At 39.9% G+C, this 18,886-nt stretch overlaps 1 protein-coding gene across 4 annotated transcripts in view; it reads right to left on the bottom strand.

Moving 5' to 3' along the window:
* Positions 1 to 18,886, bottom strand: part of FYN (FYN proto-oncogene, Src family tyrosine kinase) — a 188,852-nt gene that overhangs the window by 48,026 nt on the left and 121,940 nt on the right. For all 4 annotated transcript variants that reach the window (XM_054023095.1, XM_054023093.1, XM_054023096.1 and 1 more), the window contains 2 exons: positions 1,666 to 1,923; positions 1,009 to 1,105 (listed from right to left, as the gene is read on the bottom strand). In XM_054023095.1, coding sequence (XP_053879070.1) covers positions 1,009 to 1,105; positions 1,666 to 1,912 — 344 coding nt within the window. In that variant the 5' untranslated portion in view covers positions 1,913 to 1,923. The remainder of the gene's footprint in view (positions 1 to 1,008; positions 1,106 to 1,665; positions 1,924 to 18,886) is intronic.

Here is an 18,886-nt window from a genome sequence, read left to right as displayed (position 1 = left end):
CGTACTTTCATCTACATCAAAGCTCTCCAGCTGCACAGTTTCATAAAATATTCCACAGAACTACCTGACTCTTTTCATTTTAATGGACACTGGGCCAAACTGAGCCCTGAAGTTATTCTATTAAAGTTGGAGTTACATCAGGGATGAATTTGCCCCGCTGTCATAAAACAGAATGTGATACTGCTTTTGTTCCTTACTGTATACTTTTGGATATTAACCCATTTTTATTTCATTATGACAGCAACATTGCCCACAACAGGTAAAGCTTTCTATAAGTTATTCCAATATAGGATTCACAGTAAACTGCCAGCACAGTAATCTTTTAGAAGCAGATTTTAACCCACAAATGAGTATCTTTTCATGGACAGTAGCTAAAATTCATTTTAAGAAATTGGCTTAAAGTGCAGTCCTACAAACATGACTGTAGAAATGGTGCATTATTACTCAACAGATCTGCTCTCTGTGCATATTCAGAGTTTTAGCATCTTACTGTAGTAACAAAAATGTTATTGCTTTTTACTCCTGTTGGCATAAAGAGCTGGACTGTATTCCTTCTTGTGAATCAAGGTTTTTTTTTCTTTCAAATTAAACTCTCATGTAAAATATTGAAGATAATGGAATTGCAGAGGTGTGAACATGGCCTAATTTGGCTTGCAGCACTTTTATTACTGGTGGTGATGCACAGAAGCTTGTGCTCTCGGTTCCAAGATTGAATTTGCTGTGAATTCTAAATGCCATTAGCTATGGAAATCACTGAAAGAGACTCTCACCATGGAACCTCACGATGCCACTTTTCAAAGAAAAATTGCAGTTTTGGAAATTTCCCCCCATAATAAAGTCTGTAAAAAGCAGTGGAAGACAAGCACAAGACCTAAAAAGCATATTTCTTGAATATATGACATCTTTTCTTTTACTGATTATATAAGTTGATAAACAGAACTGTTGACATTATGTTATCTTTAATTATAAAATAGTAATGGACAAGCATGACACCCCATTAAAACTCACGAGCTGTTAAGTATCTGAAATTTTTCTCCTTTCTGAAAACTTAAGTCATCTTCTGTTCTTGCTTCATAGTCATAAAGCGCCACAAAAAGAGTTACACCTGAAAAAGGAGAAGATATCTGAACACTTTCATTGTGATACCATGAAATGTGTGTGCAAAAGGGCTCAGTTTGGTTTGTAATTACTATAGGTAGTTAGGTTACCCCCACTGCTTACAACTAGTAGCTACTAGTTAGTACACCTCTACCTTGATAGAACGCTGTCCTCGGGAGCCAAAAAATCTTACTGTGTTATAGGTGAAACCGTGTTATGTTGAACTTGCTTTGATCCACCAGAGTGCGCAGCCTCGCCCCCCCGGGAGCACTGCTTTACCGCATTATATGCAAATTCGTGTTATATCGGGTGGTGTTATATCGACGTAGCGGTGTAGTTATATGGTTGAAATTATGGTTATTTTACTCAGTAACTTCAATGCTTAGTGCAGTTTATTTCAATGATTAAATGTCAGAGGTGAATTTTTCCAAAGTCTTTTCCCTAAGTCAATAGGCTCCTTTAGAGCTCAGAGACTACTCTGAAATTAGTTGTACTTTATACTACATAGATACATTTTTAAACAATGTGCTAAAATATACCATGAAATAAGCTTGTATCGGGACCTACCTGTTCCTCCTCTTGTACGCAAAGTCCCAGTATGAGAAGAGGAATTGACACCCCCAAAGACAGTCAGTCCCTGGCCTCCTGTTGCATGGAAGTTGTTGTAGTTTGGAATTGAAGTCACACCAAAACTAGGGTAGTGCTGTGGAGTGGGATCTGTGCCATAGCGATATCCTGAACTCTGAGTTAAACTGCCGTCCCTCTCGTCTGTCAGTTTTGTTGCTTCTTTATCCTTGCATTGCACACAGCCCATTATCTAAAATCCTACAACAAAGAAAGAAGAAGAGAAACGTGTTTTTACAGTGATGCTTGCTGGACCATAGGCACTACTAGGAACTAAGTTAGGCTGACCAGCTCGCCACTCGTGAGCAAAAGTTCAATTTTTGCCAATAAATGTAGATTTGTTTGAGGAGGCTCTTCTCTTAAATCCATATTTAGGCATCTAAAAAGTGGTTTAATTTTCAAAAGTGCTGAGCACCCAATAACTCCCGACTTCACACAGAGGTAACGCAATGCTGATGCCATTATGTGACAGACAGACATGACGAAGCAGGGTAAGAATGACAGAGGGGACATCAAGCCACCAAACCCTAGAGCTATGGAAGAGAGAACTGGCAACAGAAGAGGCTGAAAAATAAAGCTTTCTTGAGTTCAAATCTGTCCAGACTCCCTTAGTCCATATTATGGCAGCTAGTCCAAGCTGCAGCCCAGCTACCCCTGACTACACTGATATTTTTAACATACTAGCTTGAGCAGAGTCAGTGTGTCTGCCTGCTTGCACTGGGAAGTATGCTCCTAGCTGCAGTGTAGACATACCCAACAGGGTGGAGGGGGGGGCTGCAGAGAACTGGTTATGATTCCCTGATTTAGGGCTGCTTATGGAGTATTAATTGGCCTTATCGGATTGGAGAATCCCATCCGTATTTCAAACTAGTGTTATATTGTTCTTTGATACCCTGGAAATACTTCTTCCTTTAAAAAGATGTCCTTACACAACTGTAAGTGCTACCAAGTCATTTCATTTATTTCTCTCTCAAACACTACTTTTGCAGACAGAACCATCATTATTCAAATATAAATCTCATTAAAAGCTTGACATTTCAGTGGGAAATTACATTTTCTTAATTGTTTGGAAATTTTCTCCACAATTTTCATTAAATGATAATAAAGTAGGTTTTATTGAAAAGATGCTCTTGTGGACACTCTATAAACATGCTGCCATTACTGCAACTTTGAACAGTGTGAGGTATTAAGAAACTGGAGAATCTCTCAAGAGGTAAAAGTTTCAGCAGAACAACATTTTTCATTTGAAAACATCTGTGGTCATGCAGAGTTTACTACTTTATAATAAGTGACATTTTTTAGTGACATTTTTTAAAAATTTCCCCTTTGACAAAAAGGTTGTTGTCCTCCTTCCTTTCTCTCCCCTGTTTTCCTTTTCCCACTTTGGCATGAAGAAAGGTAGGAAGGCAGAGGAGAAAGAAAAAAGAGAAAGGGTTAACCGAAAAAACGTAAAAAAAAAAGTTTTTAACTGGAAAAAAAAAAAGTACTTTCTCCCAGCAAATAAAAAAAAAAAAAATCTATGAAGATAATGACTGTTTTTCTACCAGCTCTACTAAATACACACAGATCTTAAGCTGGTATAAATTGAAATGGCTCTATTGAAGTTTGTGAGTTTGTGCATTGATTTATAGCAGCTGATGATCTGGCCCTACCTATTTGATTGGCATGTTCAGTTAGTCAAAGAGAGGAAGTTAAAATTACAAATGCCTTAAAAGTAAAATTATTCATGTGAATAATTCTGAAAGAGTGAATAAATTAGAAAATCATACCACCAATGAATACATGTACAGATCTTCAAGACAAATATTTTTGCATGTTAATCATAAACAAATATTAACAGAGGACCACTGAACTGAGAGTTCTTTCTCCTGTCCCACTCCAGTGGCTTTTTAGCCTATTTACCCCATTATCTTTTCTTGTTAGTGTGCAGCTTGTGAGTCAGAATTGGGTGCAGAATGAAAAAAGGTCTGATGGAGAGGGCTTTTTCTTTCATTTGTCCTTTTCAGCTCAGTTACAATGTCTAGACAGCTCAAGTATAAAGACTGCCTGATTGTAGTACCTTGTAAAGCGTGACAGAGGGTGTAACATACATGCATCTTTTCAAGCCAAGACTTTGAAAAGTTGTCCATTCCTGGCTCAAAGAAACAAACTAGGCAACAAATTATATCATGCATAGTTACATCTGGGAGAATGCACAAACACATTACTGGAAATGATTCAAGATTACTCCTGGGTTTTCACAAATAACAAATATCTCCATTCAACATCACTACTCTAGTTATATCAATGACTGGACTGCAAGAACTAATTTCCTTCGTTACCACAGAACAGACCCACCAAATGTCAGGATTTTCAGTTTTGTAAGGTTGGAAACATGTTCACTAACGACAGACCTGAGATGACCAAACGAAATCTGGAATGTATTGACACCAAATTCTCAAGAGATCAACATACCACATTGTTCATCCAACACGCTGTGTAATTTTGGTAAATGAACAAGTTTCCATTAGGAAATGCAGTATCTCTCGCACATATAATTTACTGGGTCATGTGGCGATTTCATAATTTGTCATTGGTGTTGTTACAAAAGCAAATAAATGGCTTAATAATGGTGAACTTTTCAAATGCAAACAAGCTGCATATGTTTCTGGTTTGTTTCGAAATATACAATTTCATGAGCAATATAAAAAGTTGATATGTTTTATGAGACATTTTAGTGACAATTGAAAATATCTACTGTTGGACTTGCCTCTTTCTTGTCCACATTAACTATCTAGTAACTCCATTGCAGGATACTTAGTGTTAGCCTAGCCAAATAAATTGTTTTTTTTCAAGTGGCAGAAACATTCTTGTTGAATAAAAAATACAAAATGAATTCTGTCATTATTATTTACACTATTGTAGCACGTTAAACTTCATTACTTTTGATTAATATCTAATTAGTCTCAATCTTCTTTTATCTACTAAAATAACATTACCACACTTTTTCTTGAAGATTATTGATTCTGAAAACTATTCTAGAGAGAAGCCAAGACTAAAGAACAACAAAAGCCACCTACCACTAGGGCAACATTAAAAATAAAAAGCAACAGAGGGTCCTGTGGCACCTTTAAGACTAACAGAAGTTAGTAATACTTCTGTTAGTCTTAAAGGTGCCACAGGACCCTCTGTTGCTTTTTACAGATTCAGACTAACACGGCTACCCCTCTGATATTAAAAATAAAATTATCTATTCACAAATTCTGGTTTTACTACGTGGGGTTTTGTTTCAATATTGAGCTCTTCCCCTTACTTCCCTCAGATTATTTTTATGGAATGTGGTAGAGATGTAATAATTAAGATGCATTATAATTTTAGAACTTTAGCAAGCAAAGCATTTTCGGGGGAGGAGGGGAGGATTAATCACACACTTTGCTAGAACTATTTCATTTTTATTGAAAAAGAAAAATAGTTTAACAAATGGGTTAGAAACATTGAAAACGTTAATGATAACAAAAATACTTGTGTAAGTTCTTGTGCTTGCTTTCCTCCCACTCTCTGCAGCCATACTAATTGTTTCCTGTTAGAAGAGAAGAGCAGCCAAATGAGCTGAATCAGACTTAAGCTGTCTCCTTGCCATGCTACAAAGTTTTGACCAGAAGAGTCAAGAAGCAGGTCAGCGTTATACACAATTACATATCTCAGTTAATGTCTGCACAGCAGCCCCTGCTTCATGTACATTAAACTAAGGAATATATTTAGGCTTGAAAGCATTCGATTTTTCGGTAAATGTTGATAAACACTGATTTCACTGTACCCATACAAACTGACTAAAAATATTTCCAATCAATAATTGTTGAAATTTACAGATAGGCAAAGAAAAATGCTGCTTGAGAACTTATTAGAGTTTGACTGAGGATAAAATTTTGACATATGATGACGTGCGTTTTAACAGTTATAAAGCTTTAATTTTTTGAATCTCAGTGTCTACTGTCATTAAATAATTATCTCATCTAGATTTTTAAATTTTCACAGTTGCAGGAAAAATGAATAAAAATTGAAAACATGCTTAAAATAAACTGATATCAATTTAAAAAATAATAATAAATAATAAAATAATAATGATAATTGAATTCTGCCAAGACTAAATATGTTTCATATGTAAGTAACACACTATGGGATATTTGTTTATACCAGAAGTATTCTGACCACATGAGGTTGAGGCATGAGGTTGAAGTGTTGCTTATCACACAGTGCATCCGATTTAGGAAAACATCCCTATTCAGGACATCACTTACGCACGTATTTAAGTCTCAATGAAGTCACTGAAACTGAAGTATATACCAAAAGTGAAGCACATGCATTCCACTATGGAAATGACTTGCCTCAGTGCTTATGTTCTGGGGCCTCATTGTGGAAAACTTCCACTATTTTAGTGGTGGTAGCAGTTATTACTATACCCTAACTGAATTTGATTCATTAGGAACACAGACTGAGCTGTACATGTTAGGTTCCACAGTAGAGGCAGAAACCCCATTTCTTCAAGGGACAGCTATTAGCCAACTCCATACCAGGAAGGGATGGGGCTTTAGGATGTGATCATACAGTTCAATACTGCAATGGTTTCATTGTTCCCTATTCAGTGGAGCTTTTCCTTTAGTTTCTGAAGTCCAAAGGAAAGGGAGCACCAGAGAAATTTCTGTAATATCTTTCACTAAGGCACAAAGGGGTCTTAAAGAAGAAGTTTAATACTTCTTGCTTCTCAAACTACACCAAAGCTGACAAACCATAGCCTGCTCTAGTTCCCGTACCTACAAATCATCAGGAAGAAGTGGCTGGGACCAAGTCTGGAGTGGACATTTACCATGAATGTATTTCTTCAGGCTATTAAGATCTTTATGAAGAGTCTTACAGCCCTCTACGGCAATTCTAAATTCTGGAGACTATACCACAATCTGCTACTCTTAAAATAATGTTCTAGTTGCAAATGCAGCTTTCATTAGAACTGAGGAAGTACTAGATGAAGGAAGATAAGGAGCAGCTCATAGGTCTATTGATGCCATGCCCCTAGGGTGACCAGACAGCAAGTGTGACAAATCGGGACGGCGGTGTGGGGGGTAATAGGAGCCTATATAAGAAAAGACCCAAAAATTGGGACTGTCCCTATAAAATTGGGACATCTGGTCACCCTGCATGCCCCTTACACTCAAATCTATTGCCATGGTGACAGACCCCTACAGCTCAAAACTGAAGCTATTCACTGGGACAAAGACACTGAGATGCAGCAGGGACACATTCTTCCTCTCTCCTGTTTGGTTTTTTATTTTGGCAACTAGAGTTGACCACAAAATAAATTCCTTGGAGAATTTCTTTCAATGGAGAAGGTGAAAAGGCAGGAGGGAGTAAATGATTAACATAACTGCTTATTTTAATTAACTTTTAGAGGCTGATTGGAAATTATGAACAGGGAAACTGGAGAAAGGGCTCTCGGGTTCTAGTGAAGGCCAACTACATAGGAAAAATGAAAATCTGGACTTTTACTCAGTTTATATAAATGTCCTCATTAACCCAGCCAAAGGCAGCATACAAACACAGAAGTTTAAAAATTTTCCCTCGAGGATATCCTCTTGATATTTGCAGTTTTGCTGAAAGTATCCCAGAATGCATCATTCTGTGACATCAAAGATAGCAAATTGAATGAGTTATAGTAGACTTCTCATATACAGAAGGTCACATTCTGGGTTATTGTCCTTCCTGGTTTACTGACAAAGTAGGATTTTTGTCAAGAAGAATTAAGTAATTTTTAAAAAGTAACCTCAATCTTTTTGTGTGTGGCATACCACATGCAATCTGGTTCAAGGGGATAAACAAACATTGACATTTGCACTTCATTTAATTCATTCTGCCTTAATTCATCTTTCGGGCCCATTGCAGACTAAAAGTAATGGCCTCAATTTTTAAGAGCAATAAATGATTGTGTGCCTCAATTTTCGGGAATCCAGCTTGACGTGACTTTCAGAAAGTCCTGAGCATCAACTCTGACAATCTTTAAACAGTTGATTCAAGTTGGACACCAAACACAAGGTGTTCAAAGTTGGCCTGAATCTTCAAAAGTGGCTAATACTTGTAGTACATAAGAACGGCTATACTGGGTCAGACCAAAGGTCCATCTAGCCCAATATCCTGTCTTCTGACAGTGGCCAATGCCAGGTGCCCCAGAGACAATGAACAGAACAAGTAATCATCAAGTGATCCATCCTCTGTCGCCCATTCCCAGCTTCTGGCAAACAGAGATTATGGCCACAATCCCTGCCCATCCTAGCTAAAAGCCATTGATGGACCTTATCTCCAGGAACTTATCTAGTTCTTTTTTGAACTGTGTTATAGCGTTGGCCTTCACAACATCCCTGGCAAGGAGTTCCACAGGTTGACAATGCATTGTGTGAAAAAAAATACTTTTTGTTTGTTTTAAACCTGCTGCCTATTAATTTCATTTGGTGACCCCTAATTCTTGTGTTATGAGAAGAAGTAAATAACACTTCCTTATCTACTTTCTCCACACCAGTCATGATTTTATAGACCTCGATCAGATTCCCCCTTAGGTGACTTATCCAAGCTGAAAAGTCCCAGTCTTATTAATCTCTCTTTATACAGCAGCCGTTCCATACCCCTAATCATTGTTGTTGCCCTTTTCTGAACCTTTTCCAAGTCCAATATATCTATTTTGAGATGGGGTGACCACATCTGCACGCGGTATTCAAGATGTAGATGTACCATGGATTTATATAGAGGCAATATGATATTTTCTGTCTTATTATCTAACCCTTTCTTAATGATTCCCAACATTCGCTTTTTTGACCATTGCTGCACATTGAGTGGATGTTTTCAGAGAACTACCCACAATGATTCCAAGATCTCTTTCTTGAGTGGTAGCAGCTAATTTAGACCCCATCATTTTATATGTATAGTTGGGATTATGTTTTTCCATGTGCATTACTTTGCATTTATCAATACTGAATTTCATCTGCCATTTTGTTGCCCAGTCACCCAGTTTTGAGAGATCCTTTTGTAGCTCTTCACAGTCTGCCTGGAACTTAAATATCGTGAGAAGTTTTGTATCATCTGCAAATTTTGCCACCTCACTGTTTACCCCTTTTTCCAGATCCTTTATGAATATGTTGAATAGAATGGGCCCAGTACAGACCCCTGGGGGACACCACTATTTACCTCTCTCCATTCTGAAAACTGACCATTTATTCCAACCCTTTGTTTATTATCTTTTGACCAGTTACCAATCCATGAGAGAACCTTCCCTCTTATCCCATGACAGCTTCCTTTGCTTAAGAGCCTTTGGTGAGGGACCTTGTCAAAGGCTTTCTGAAAATCTAAAAACACTATGTCCACTGGATCCCCCTCGTCCACATGCTTACTGATCCCCTCAAAGAATTTTAGTAGATTGGTAGTATCCTTAGCTTGATCCACTCATTCAGTTTTCTTACATTTACTCTGGTATTCACAGTAGTAACTTTTTTTTTTTAAGTTCTAAACCAGCATAATATATGCAACATAATGGGTCAACTCTCACTACTTTTTTTTTTTTTTTTTTTTAAATTCTCCAAAGTTTACTGAAGACCACCTTCATTTTGGTTCTATCAGTGATTCTACAGTTTGCAGGAATTAGAGAATACATCATGAAGATGCCCTGCAAATATTAAAATTTAACACTTTTGAACACCATCTACTGTTTCTCAATCTTTTAGAAGGCGTTTTATTATCCATTTATTTTTATACCTGACAGGATCATTGGCAAGCGCCCAATCTTCTGTGACTTTTTAAAGTGTCTGTGACTTGATAATGAGATTTTTAAAGGATACATAGAAAATTAAACAGATATATTGATATTTCTGAGCAAAAGGCCATACATGCCATGGTCAAAACCTTACTGTGTAACAATGAAAAATCAGTGAAGGTGTTTAAACAACAGATTCATGAGAGAAACAGGAACAATAAAAGATCTAGCTGCATGAATTTGATTTTTAAAAGAGCTGTCCTTTAAAGCTCCATCCCCAGGATTTACTGAGTTGTATGAGCACAAAGTTTCAGCATTTTATAATTACCTACTTGCTCGAAGCAACTATGAGTCTCAGTAGCATGAATAAGCTGATAACAAGTGACAATTCACATCTATTGGAGGTACTGCTGGAAGATGTGTCCTAAATGAATTCCTACAGCTGTAGTATGCTGGCCCAAAGCAAAGGTCATTTGATGAGCTGAGTGCTCCTATTATTCTCAGTTGTCTATAAGGAACTCCTGAAAGTTTAATATGAAGGAATTTTCTAAAATGAAGCCAAGGAACATTTTAGGAGAATGAGAAGCTCCTACTACCCCCAACCAGCAGAACTGGTTTCTGAGCTTCAGGGTGCCAAATCCATTGTCATTCTTTGACACTTGAACGGTGGCAAAAGTTGAATCCCCCAGAGAAAACATGGTAAACTGTTGGTATATACATAATACAAGAGAAAGCTAATAATACTAAGGCCTGGTCTACACTAACCCCCCAATTCGAACTAAGATACGCAACTTCAGCTACGTGAATAACGTAGCTGAAGTTCGAAGTACCTTAGTTCGAACTTACCTCGGTCCAGACGCGGCAGGCAGGCTCCCCCTTCGACTTTGCGGTACTCCTCTCGCCGAGCTGGAGTATTGCAGTCGACGACGAGCACTTCCGGGTTCGACTTATCTCGTCCAGACAAGACACGATAAGTCGAACCCAGAAGTTCGATTTGCTTGCCGCCGAACTACCGGGTAGTGTAGACCTACCCTTAGTTTGCATCATATGCCCTGTAGAGGACTATGGCCTTGCTTGACTGCTTACCTTCTTCCTTTAATGGCATTTCCTCTGTCTCTCATGCCTGACTTTAGTTGTGCCATGTATTTCTGTCCCTGGTCAGCCAGCACTGGAGCCCAGAGATTGGAGAGGATGCATGTATATGAGATAGGTCATGGGACAAAATGCTACCTGACTGGCCCTCTCTGCCAGAGTGATCAATAGCAGAGATGTCCATGAATACAGATTGGTGGCAACCGAATCAAAGGAGGAATGATTTAGATGATGGTCTGAGAAATATATGTATCTTCCTAATGCTGTATTCAGTGGAGCACCTCTCAGATTCCTGTATTGTTTTAAAGTAAGACTCGAAGGCTATATTCACCATCAGCAAGAGAGGAACAGGAAAGTCAGTGTTCCATCTTGACAGTAGTGGCAAAAACTGACTTCACTTGCTGTGCTTATTTAAGGAACAGTTGTTGTGGTGGAACTGGCCTGTTGCCGAAGGGTTGGAGGTCACCTGGCAAATCCACAAGAAAACACATTAGCACAAAGCATCTGTTTGAGCAGGCGTAATCAAAAACTCCCCAATGCAACAAATGAAAGAAGAGGAGGCTCACCCTCCAAAACTCCAACAAAAGACCACTTTGCCACTTTTTCTAGTTTCTATAGCGTTTCCTTGCCAGATGAGTTTGTGAATGTTATGGTCTCATCTTTTTTAGAAACAGTGAATTCTTTTTCATTCTCTATAGCATGCCAGTTTCAGTCAAAACTGCAGAGTCTTAAAGGAACAGTAACTGGAGTCAAACCTTGTAGATTGTTCTGGGTAGTTGTAGTTTTACTTGATTTATTAAAAGCAAGCACCATTGAAATCCACAGCTCAGAAGGTCTGTAAGTTAGACATGTTCTGCTGCATTGTTCAGAATCCAAGCTTATAAACTGTAATTTTTTTCTTAAAGAAAAGAGGATTTACGTATAGCTACCCTGGCAAAGAATGCCTTCAGTCTTTAAATGAGTGCACTACTTCAGTACGAGGCAGACTTAGTCTAGAGATGAGAATTTCTTGCCTTTATTCTAATGAGTTTTAAAGCCTTATTTAAGGGTTAACACCAATAACTAAGCAAAGTAAACACACTGCTTATTGTATGACATTTTAATTTAAATAATGAATAGAACTCTGGGTGAAATGTTGGTTTAGAGTGTGAAGACACATGTAACAAAAATATCCAAGTTACATTCTAACTATACCCAGCTGTCTGTGCCACTCAGTACGCTGGGCTTAATAAGGTGGGTGGACAGTGTACAGGAACATTTTGAGCCACTGATTCTAAGGGCTTGTCTACACTTGAAATGCTACAGCAGCACTGCTGTAACACTTTGGCATAGACTCTACCTATGCCGATGAGAGGATTTTCCCATCAACATAGATAATCCACCTCCCTGAAAGGTGGTAGCTAGGCTGAGGGAAGAATTCTTCCATCAACCTAGCTCTGTCTATGCTGGGGTTAGGTTGGTTTAATTACGTCGCTCAGGGGTGTGGATTTTTCACACCTCTGTGGGAGGTAACTGGATTGACCTACCTTTTTAGTGTAGGCCAGGCCTAACTTTTAATGTACATTTTAAAAATACTCCTCTTTCCCACTCAACATGCATAGTTGACCTTCAAAAGAACAACCATTAAAAAGGGCAGAATCATTTAATCTCAGAAATAAGTGAAATTGGGGTTCCTACTGATTATTCTCCCCCCCATCAGGAAATAGAAAGATGATTGGAGGTATTTGCCCCTTTGATTTTTTTTCTTTGCAGATTCACCCTGTTCTGAATTTTTCTCTGTTCTTATTTTTTAGAAACTTCAGGATTAATAAGAGTTTAATTCAATTCATGTGAACTAGTTTGCTTCTTTATGATGTACAAGAGGCAGACAGAAAGATTTTCTTCCCCGCAGAATGTTTTTTTCTGATTGCCTTTTTTACATGAGAAATTCAGGTGTTCCCTATCCTGTTTCTCATGGAAGGCTCTTTGATTGAAGCATCAATAGGATATGACATCAAGGAAACCATGCAAGCTGACACCTGACAGAGAGGTGATTTATATTCAGATAATTTAAAACTTTTATTGTTTTTGTTCACACCTATTTGGCTCAAATGCCTGAACAGTTAGCATAAAAACTCTTGTTAGGGATTCAGCACCTATCCCCTTTCACCTTGAGATCGAGAGCTCAGTCTATGTATTTAGGTCCTTCAAGGGTAAGCCCTAGAAAATCCCATGTGAAGACCAGATATGACATCCTTTGGGGAAAAAACATCAGTACAGAGCTTTTAAGCTTTTTAATTATAAATACTCTCTCTTTCTCCTACCCACCCAATCATGAAGCAGCCGAAGAACATAGTAGACAGTGAAGACCACAGGAATGATGTGCTGTCTATGCCCAGTTGCATTCTGCATTAACTACAATTTCAAGATTGATTAAAGGTGCAGCCCTTTATCACCTTTATGACCTCAAGGTGATAAAGACCTGCATTAACCATAGCAAGGTCTGTATCTGAAAGAAAAGTTTACAGTACATACCAGTAACACACTGGAACAATGACTCTGTCTACACTGAAATGCAGAAACAGTTTAGTACTTCTCTAGCAATAATTATATTTAAAACTCAGCTACTACTCTTGTGGTTTCAAGTCTCCAGAAACAGTTTTTGGGTCTTTATTGTAACAATTACATTTAAAGATTTGAGCCTGGCCTGGTGTTTTAACCATACCACCAAACTATTGTAAAACATTTAATTTGCAAAAGTTTTCAGGTAACATGAGTTACACCCTGTTTCCTTGATCACTGGCTTAAAATGGATATGCATGGTTCATGGAGATGAGACACATAGTTCAAGCCATTTTAATTGACATTTTCAGAACTGGAAAAACAGTGAAAAAAGAAGAGTTTAAGGCTTACAGTGAAAGACTACTGCCCGTCGATTCAAAGCGTGATCGGTGGTTGAATGTGGAAATGACAGATTGTATCTTATGCAGTGTAGTTGTAGCCATGCCGCGTCCAGGAAATGAGAGACAAGTCAGGTGAGGGTAGTATCTTTTATAGGATTGGGACCAACTTCTGTTGGTGAGAGACAAGCTTTTGAGCCATACAGAGCTCCGTGTGGCTTGAAAGCTTCTCTCTCCCACCAACAGAAGTTGATCAAATAAAAGATATTATCTGATCCACCTTGTCTCTCTAGCAGGGGTGGCTCTATGTATTTTGCCGTCCCAAGCATGGCAGTCAGGCGGCTTTCGGCGGTGCGCCTGCGGGAGGTCCGCCGGTCCCACGGCTTTGGCGTACCCGCCGCCAAATTTCCGCTGAAGCCACGGGACTGGCAGACCTCCCGCAGGCATGCCGCCGAAGGCTCCCTGACTGCTGCCCCCACAGCGACCGGCAGGCTGCCCCCCGCAGCTTGCCGCCCCAGGCATGCGCTTGGTGCGCTGGTGCCTGGAGCCGCCCCTGCTCTCTAGAATCTTAGTCTACACTGAATGTTTTCTTGAGATCTGCCTCCAGCCCACTATTACCTGCACAGTTCCACTAGGAGGACTGCAACAGTGGGAGTGCTAGTGTACACGATCTGCTTGTGCTTCCAGTCCTGTCTCAGTTAGACTAGTGGTTCTCAATCCTCTTTTGGTGTGTGACCTGCAAAATGGCCAAGAAGTCATCCCACAAACCATCACATCCCACAATTTTTGCAGCTGCAAAAAATGATGTATTTCACCTGAACATTTTCAGCCATTTTGTGCAGGGGGAGGGTGTGTGCTACTAGGTGTGGGAGCCAGTGGATGGGGCTGCTTCTCCTTTACTTCTCTCCTGCACAGTGCTCAGCTCCAAAGGCTGGCAAGTGCCACTAAGCCTGACCCACAACTCCTTGAAGCACCGATTCCCCTGCACTAGAGTTGAGAAAGAAGCTGTTCTGGGATTGGGTGATAGGCAGGAGGGGCACAGCAGGGATGGAGGCAGCAGCCACAGCAGCAGGAGGAAATAAACTGCTTCCCCTTCCAGGTTTCTACTGAGCTCTAGTGACCCAGGGATTTTGACGCTTGGTTTCCTGTGTTGTGACCCCCATTATCTGAGCAATACCAGCCTAAATCTGCACAGGATGCTGCAGCATGAAAGCTGACCATGCTTATTTAGTTTTCACTGTTGCTACTAGGAACCTGAGGGGCAGCATCGGAACTGACAAGAAATCAGATCAATTTAACTCCCCTGAAACTTCTGAAAGCATGAGCAGCAACAGGGGAAGGCTCACATAGGCACAAGTGCTGGTGGTGACAGAACAGACCCCATGTTCACATCCTACGCACTATGGTAATAATGTTTGTACAAGGTAGGCCTTGTGAGGTATAATTTAAAAAACTCAATTTTCTGATTATCATCATCATGGCAAAATGCATGTGGCAGCGTTATATGTCAAGTTATAAACATAAGCTGAGAACATGACTAAAAGTATGTTTTCCAGATAAGTGTGAAGTGACCAAACGGTTCCTCAGAGACAAAGGGTAAGCTCAGCCAGGTGTAACTAAGGCTGATGGACCATTACCTGCTAAGTGGTCATTTTGGGGCAGGAAAAGGGGCCAGGGGTTAAAAGAAAAAGTCTACATTTTAGCAAAGAAAAAGGATAGAGTTACCTTCTACGCAGCCTGCTCGTCACCTTGCTCCCAGCTGGAAATGCTTCTCAAAGGGGGAGGACAGGACTACAAAAAGGAAGGGGCAGAAACCCCAAGACATCTCTCCCTGCCCATCCCATTGACTGTACCTGAAGAAACTCTCGAGGAGGGGTCCTGACCTGAGAGTTTGGTCAGTAACCTGCTGCAGCATGTGGTAAGAAAACTTTGTTTTGAATCTAATATAGTTTGCTAAATTAGGCACCTGTAAGCATTTTATCTTTATTTTTCTTGTAACCATTTCTGGCTTTTGTGTCTCATTCCTTGTACTCACTTAAAAAAAAATCTCTCTTAGTAGTTAATAAACTTGTTTTATTGTTTTATCTAATCCAGTGTGTTTAAGTCGAAGTGTCTGGGTAACTCCATTTGGGGTACCAAGTTGTGTGCATATTATTCCCTTTAAGGAATAACCGACTTAATATATTTGTACTGTTCAGGACATACATTTCTGGGGAAAATCTGGGACTGGGATTGTGTTGGGGTCACCCTGTGGTAAATTTTAAGGCTGGTAAGAGCCACGGTGTGGCTGGCTGGCTGCAGCACACACAGACATAGCTGGGAGTGACTTACATGCTGGAGGCTGTTTCTGAGCAGTCCAGGTTGGAGGCTACAGCAGCAAAGCATTGTAAAGGGCACCCCCACAGGGGTGACACAGCTATTCAGTCTGGACTGAACCCTAGTATCTCACAGTGGTGGGGGAGGCAAATGTATCCCCCTCCTCAGTTTATTATCCAGTCAGCATCCCCACCCCACATGACTGCAGGACTCCCACATTCTCATTTCTGGCTCTTAATCTCACAATCTTCCCTGTTGTTTAGGTGCTTGTGTTTCTGCGGGAGTGGAGAGTTCCATGAGGGAGGAGGATGACCCACCAATAAGAAGCAGGAAAAAGACCCCATCAGTCACCTCGCAGCAGCTGGTTGGCTCTGGGTTGAGGAGCATAGACAGAGGAGATGGGCCATCAAATTGATCAAGTACTAGCTAGAGGGTGTGAAAAATGGATGCCCTGCTATCCCCACAAGCAAGATCTATGGACAGCAGCCTGACCGGAAGCCCAGCACCTTCCTTTTCCAGATGGTTAGAAGGAAATTTTGTCTTTTCACCCATAAATTGCTCCTCCCTCCAATTTAGTCCTCAGTTTATTAGGTATTTGGTAAATTGTTTTAAAGCCCTGTGTGCGAGCCTTTGGGCAAATGTGGGAGAGGTTCATGGGGTTAGTTAGTTTCAGGAGCCCAAAATGAGTTTGTGTATTTCATGGATCAGTGGGAGCTGTGTGTTCCACATTGTGCTAATTAGAGGATGTGAGTGTTACAGCCCCTAACTACAGAGCCTGGCTCTTTAAATTGTAAAGATTTAGGCTTTTAGCTCTGGCAGTCCCCACTTCAATCCCTGATGTGTCAGCCAAGATAGTGTCTGTCACATTTGCAGGGATGGCAGTTAAACAACAACACAAACACCTGAGGCAATGTGATCTGGAGTCATTTTAAGACAGTATATTGGGTCTCCTCCCTGACATAGGTTTGATATAAGTGCCTAGAAACTGCACTTTAGATGTCTGCACCCACAAGGTTACACCACTGTCAAACTGATGAAAATATCTCTGAAGATCCAGATAACTGAATGGAATGGAGGATGGCTGCTCAGCCCAACCTGCGAGATTATCAAGATTGGCCACAAAGAGCTCTTCAACTGTCCAAAGACGATCCTTGTTGGGGATTATACGCTAATAAGATTGTAAAAAAACATTCTGCAAGGGACAAGTGGACAATAGGATGGTGTGCTGTCCTCCCAGAGCCAAGACACAAGATCCAGCTGCAAGACTGGATAGGCTTCTGAAGCTGGCAAACAAGGCTTCACTGGTGATGATGTACATCAGTACTAATGACTGCTTCACAGGATTATAGGCTAGTTCAGGCAACTTGGAAGGCTCCTGAAGGAGAAAAATGTCCAAGTGATCTTCTCAAAGATCCTTTCTGCTCTGCAATGGACAACAGAACATTCTGGAAGTGAACTGCTGGCTCGGTAAGTGGTGGAGGGAGAGGGTTTTGGTTCACTGGAATACTGTTCCACCTTCTATGAGGAGAGAGGTCTGTACAGTTTGGAAGGTCTCCGACTCACCAGAATGGGAACCAATCTTCTAGGGGACAGATACTAGATTAGTCAGGAGGGCATTAAAGTAAAAAACAAAAGGGGAGGGTGAAAAAAAGAGAACAAATGAGTGTTTATTTAGCACAAAATCAAGATGTCAAGCACAAAATGAATAAAGGCACCAAAGGATGTAACAAGAAGAAATTCTTTAATTGCCTATATACTAATGCTAGGAACCTGGGTAACAAACAAGAGAAATTGTAATAGCTCATTTATGAGCATAAATCCAGCCTAATTGGTTACTGAAACCTGGTGGGAAGATTCACTGATTATAATATATTTTGAAAAGAGAAAGTAGGCAAAAGGGGAGGGAAAGTGGCGCACTGTCAAAAATGGCAGAGGCAAGTTGGAAGCAAATGATCTTTTGCACTTGGAAAAAATCCAAATGATGTATTTAATATCACTCTGAGTTACCATTGGAACGGAAACAGCAGCTACTCAAATTAGACATTTTAAAATCAGCAGATCGGGATACTTTGCATTGAAGAGTTATAGGAGAGTTGGCTGAAGAGCTCTCTGGATTGTAAATGTTAATTTTCAGTAAGTGTTGGAACACTGGAGAAGTTCCAGAGGATTGGAAGAAAGCTAATGTGCCATTTTAAAAAAGGATCAGTGGGATACCTCAAGTAATTATAGGCTGTCAGCCTGACTCCCATCCTCGGCAAAATAATGGAATGGGTAATATGGGACTCAGTTAATAAAGAATTAAAGAAGGGCAATATAATTTAGGGGAAAAATGGAAAATAGATCCTGTCAAACTAACTTGATTTTTTTTTTAAATGAAATTACAAGCTTGAAGGCATTTGACCTGGTGTTGCACGGCATTTTGATTAAAATATTAAATTACAAAATCAACATGGCACACATTAAATGGATTACAATAGGCTAACTGATAGGCCTCAATGTAACTGTAAACAAGGAATCATTATCAAGCAGGTGGCTTTCTGGTGGGGTCCTGCAGTGACTGGTTCTGGCTATATGCTATTTAACATTTTTATCAATGACCTAGAAGAAGATATAAAATTGTTACTTATAAAATTTGCGGAAGACAAAGTTTGGGGAGCGATAAATAATGAAGAGGACAGGTAACTAACCGAGCAATCTGGATTGTCTGGTAAGCTAGAAACAATTCAAGAATTTGCATTTCAATACGGCCAAATATAAGGTCATACATCTAAGAACAAAGAATGCAGGCCATACTTACAGAATGGGGGATTATTTCCTGGGAAGTAGTAACTTTTTGGCATCATGTGGATAAATCATCTGAACATAAATGACTGGATGTATAGACAGGGGAATATTACCTTTGTATTTGGCACTGGTGTGACTTCTGGAATACTGTGTCCAGTTCTGGTGTCAACAATTCAAGAAGGATGTTGATAAATTGGAGTGAATTCAGAAAAGAGCCATGAAAGTGACTAAAGGATTGGAAAACATGATTGCCAATGAAAGTCTCACAGAGCTGAATCTGTTAAGGGGTGACTTGATCACAGGCTACAAGTAACGACATGGGGTT

Source organism: Malaclemys terrapin, chromosome 3, assembly GCF_027887155.1.
Source record: "Malaclemys terrapin pileata isolate rMalTer1 chromosome 3, rMalTer1.hap1, whole genome shotgun sequence".
Taxonomy (NCBI): Eukaryota; Metazoa; Chordata; order Testudines; family Emydidae; genus Malaclemys; species Malaclemys terrapin.
Note: the sequence above shows the minus strand (reverse complement) of the source record. Positions and strands in the feature narration are given on the sequence as shown.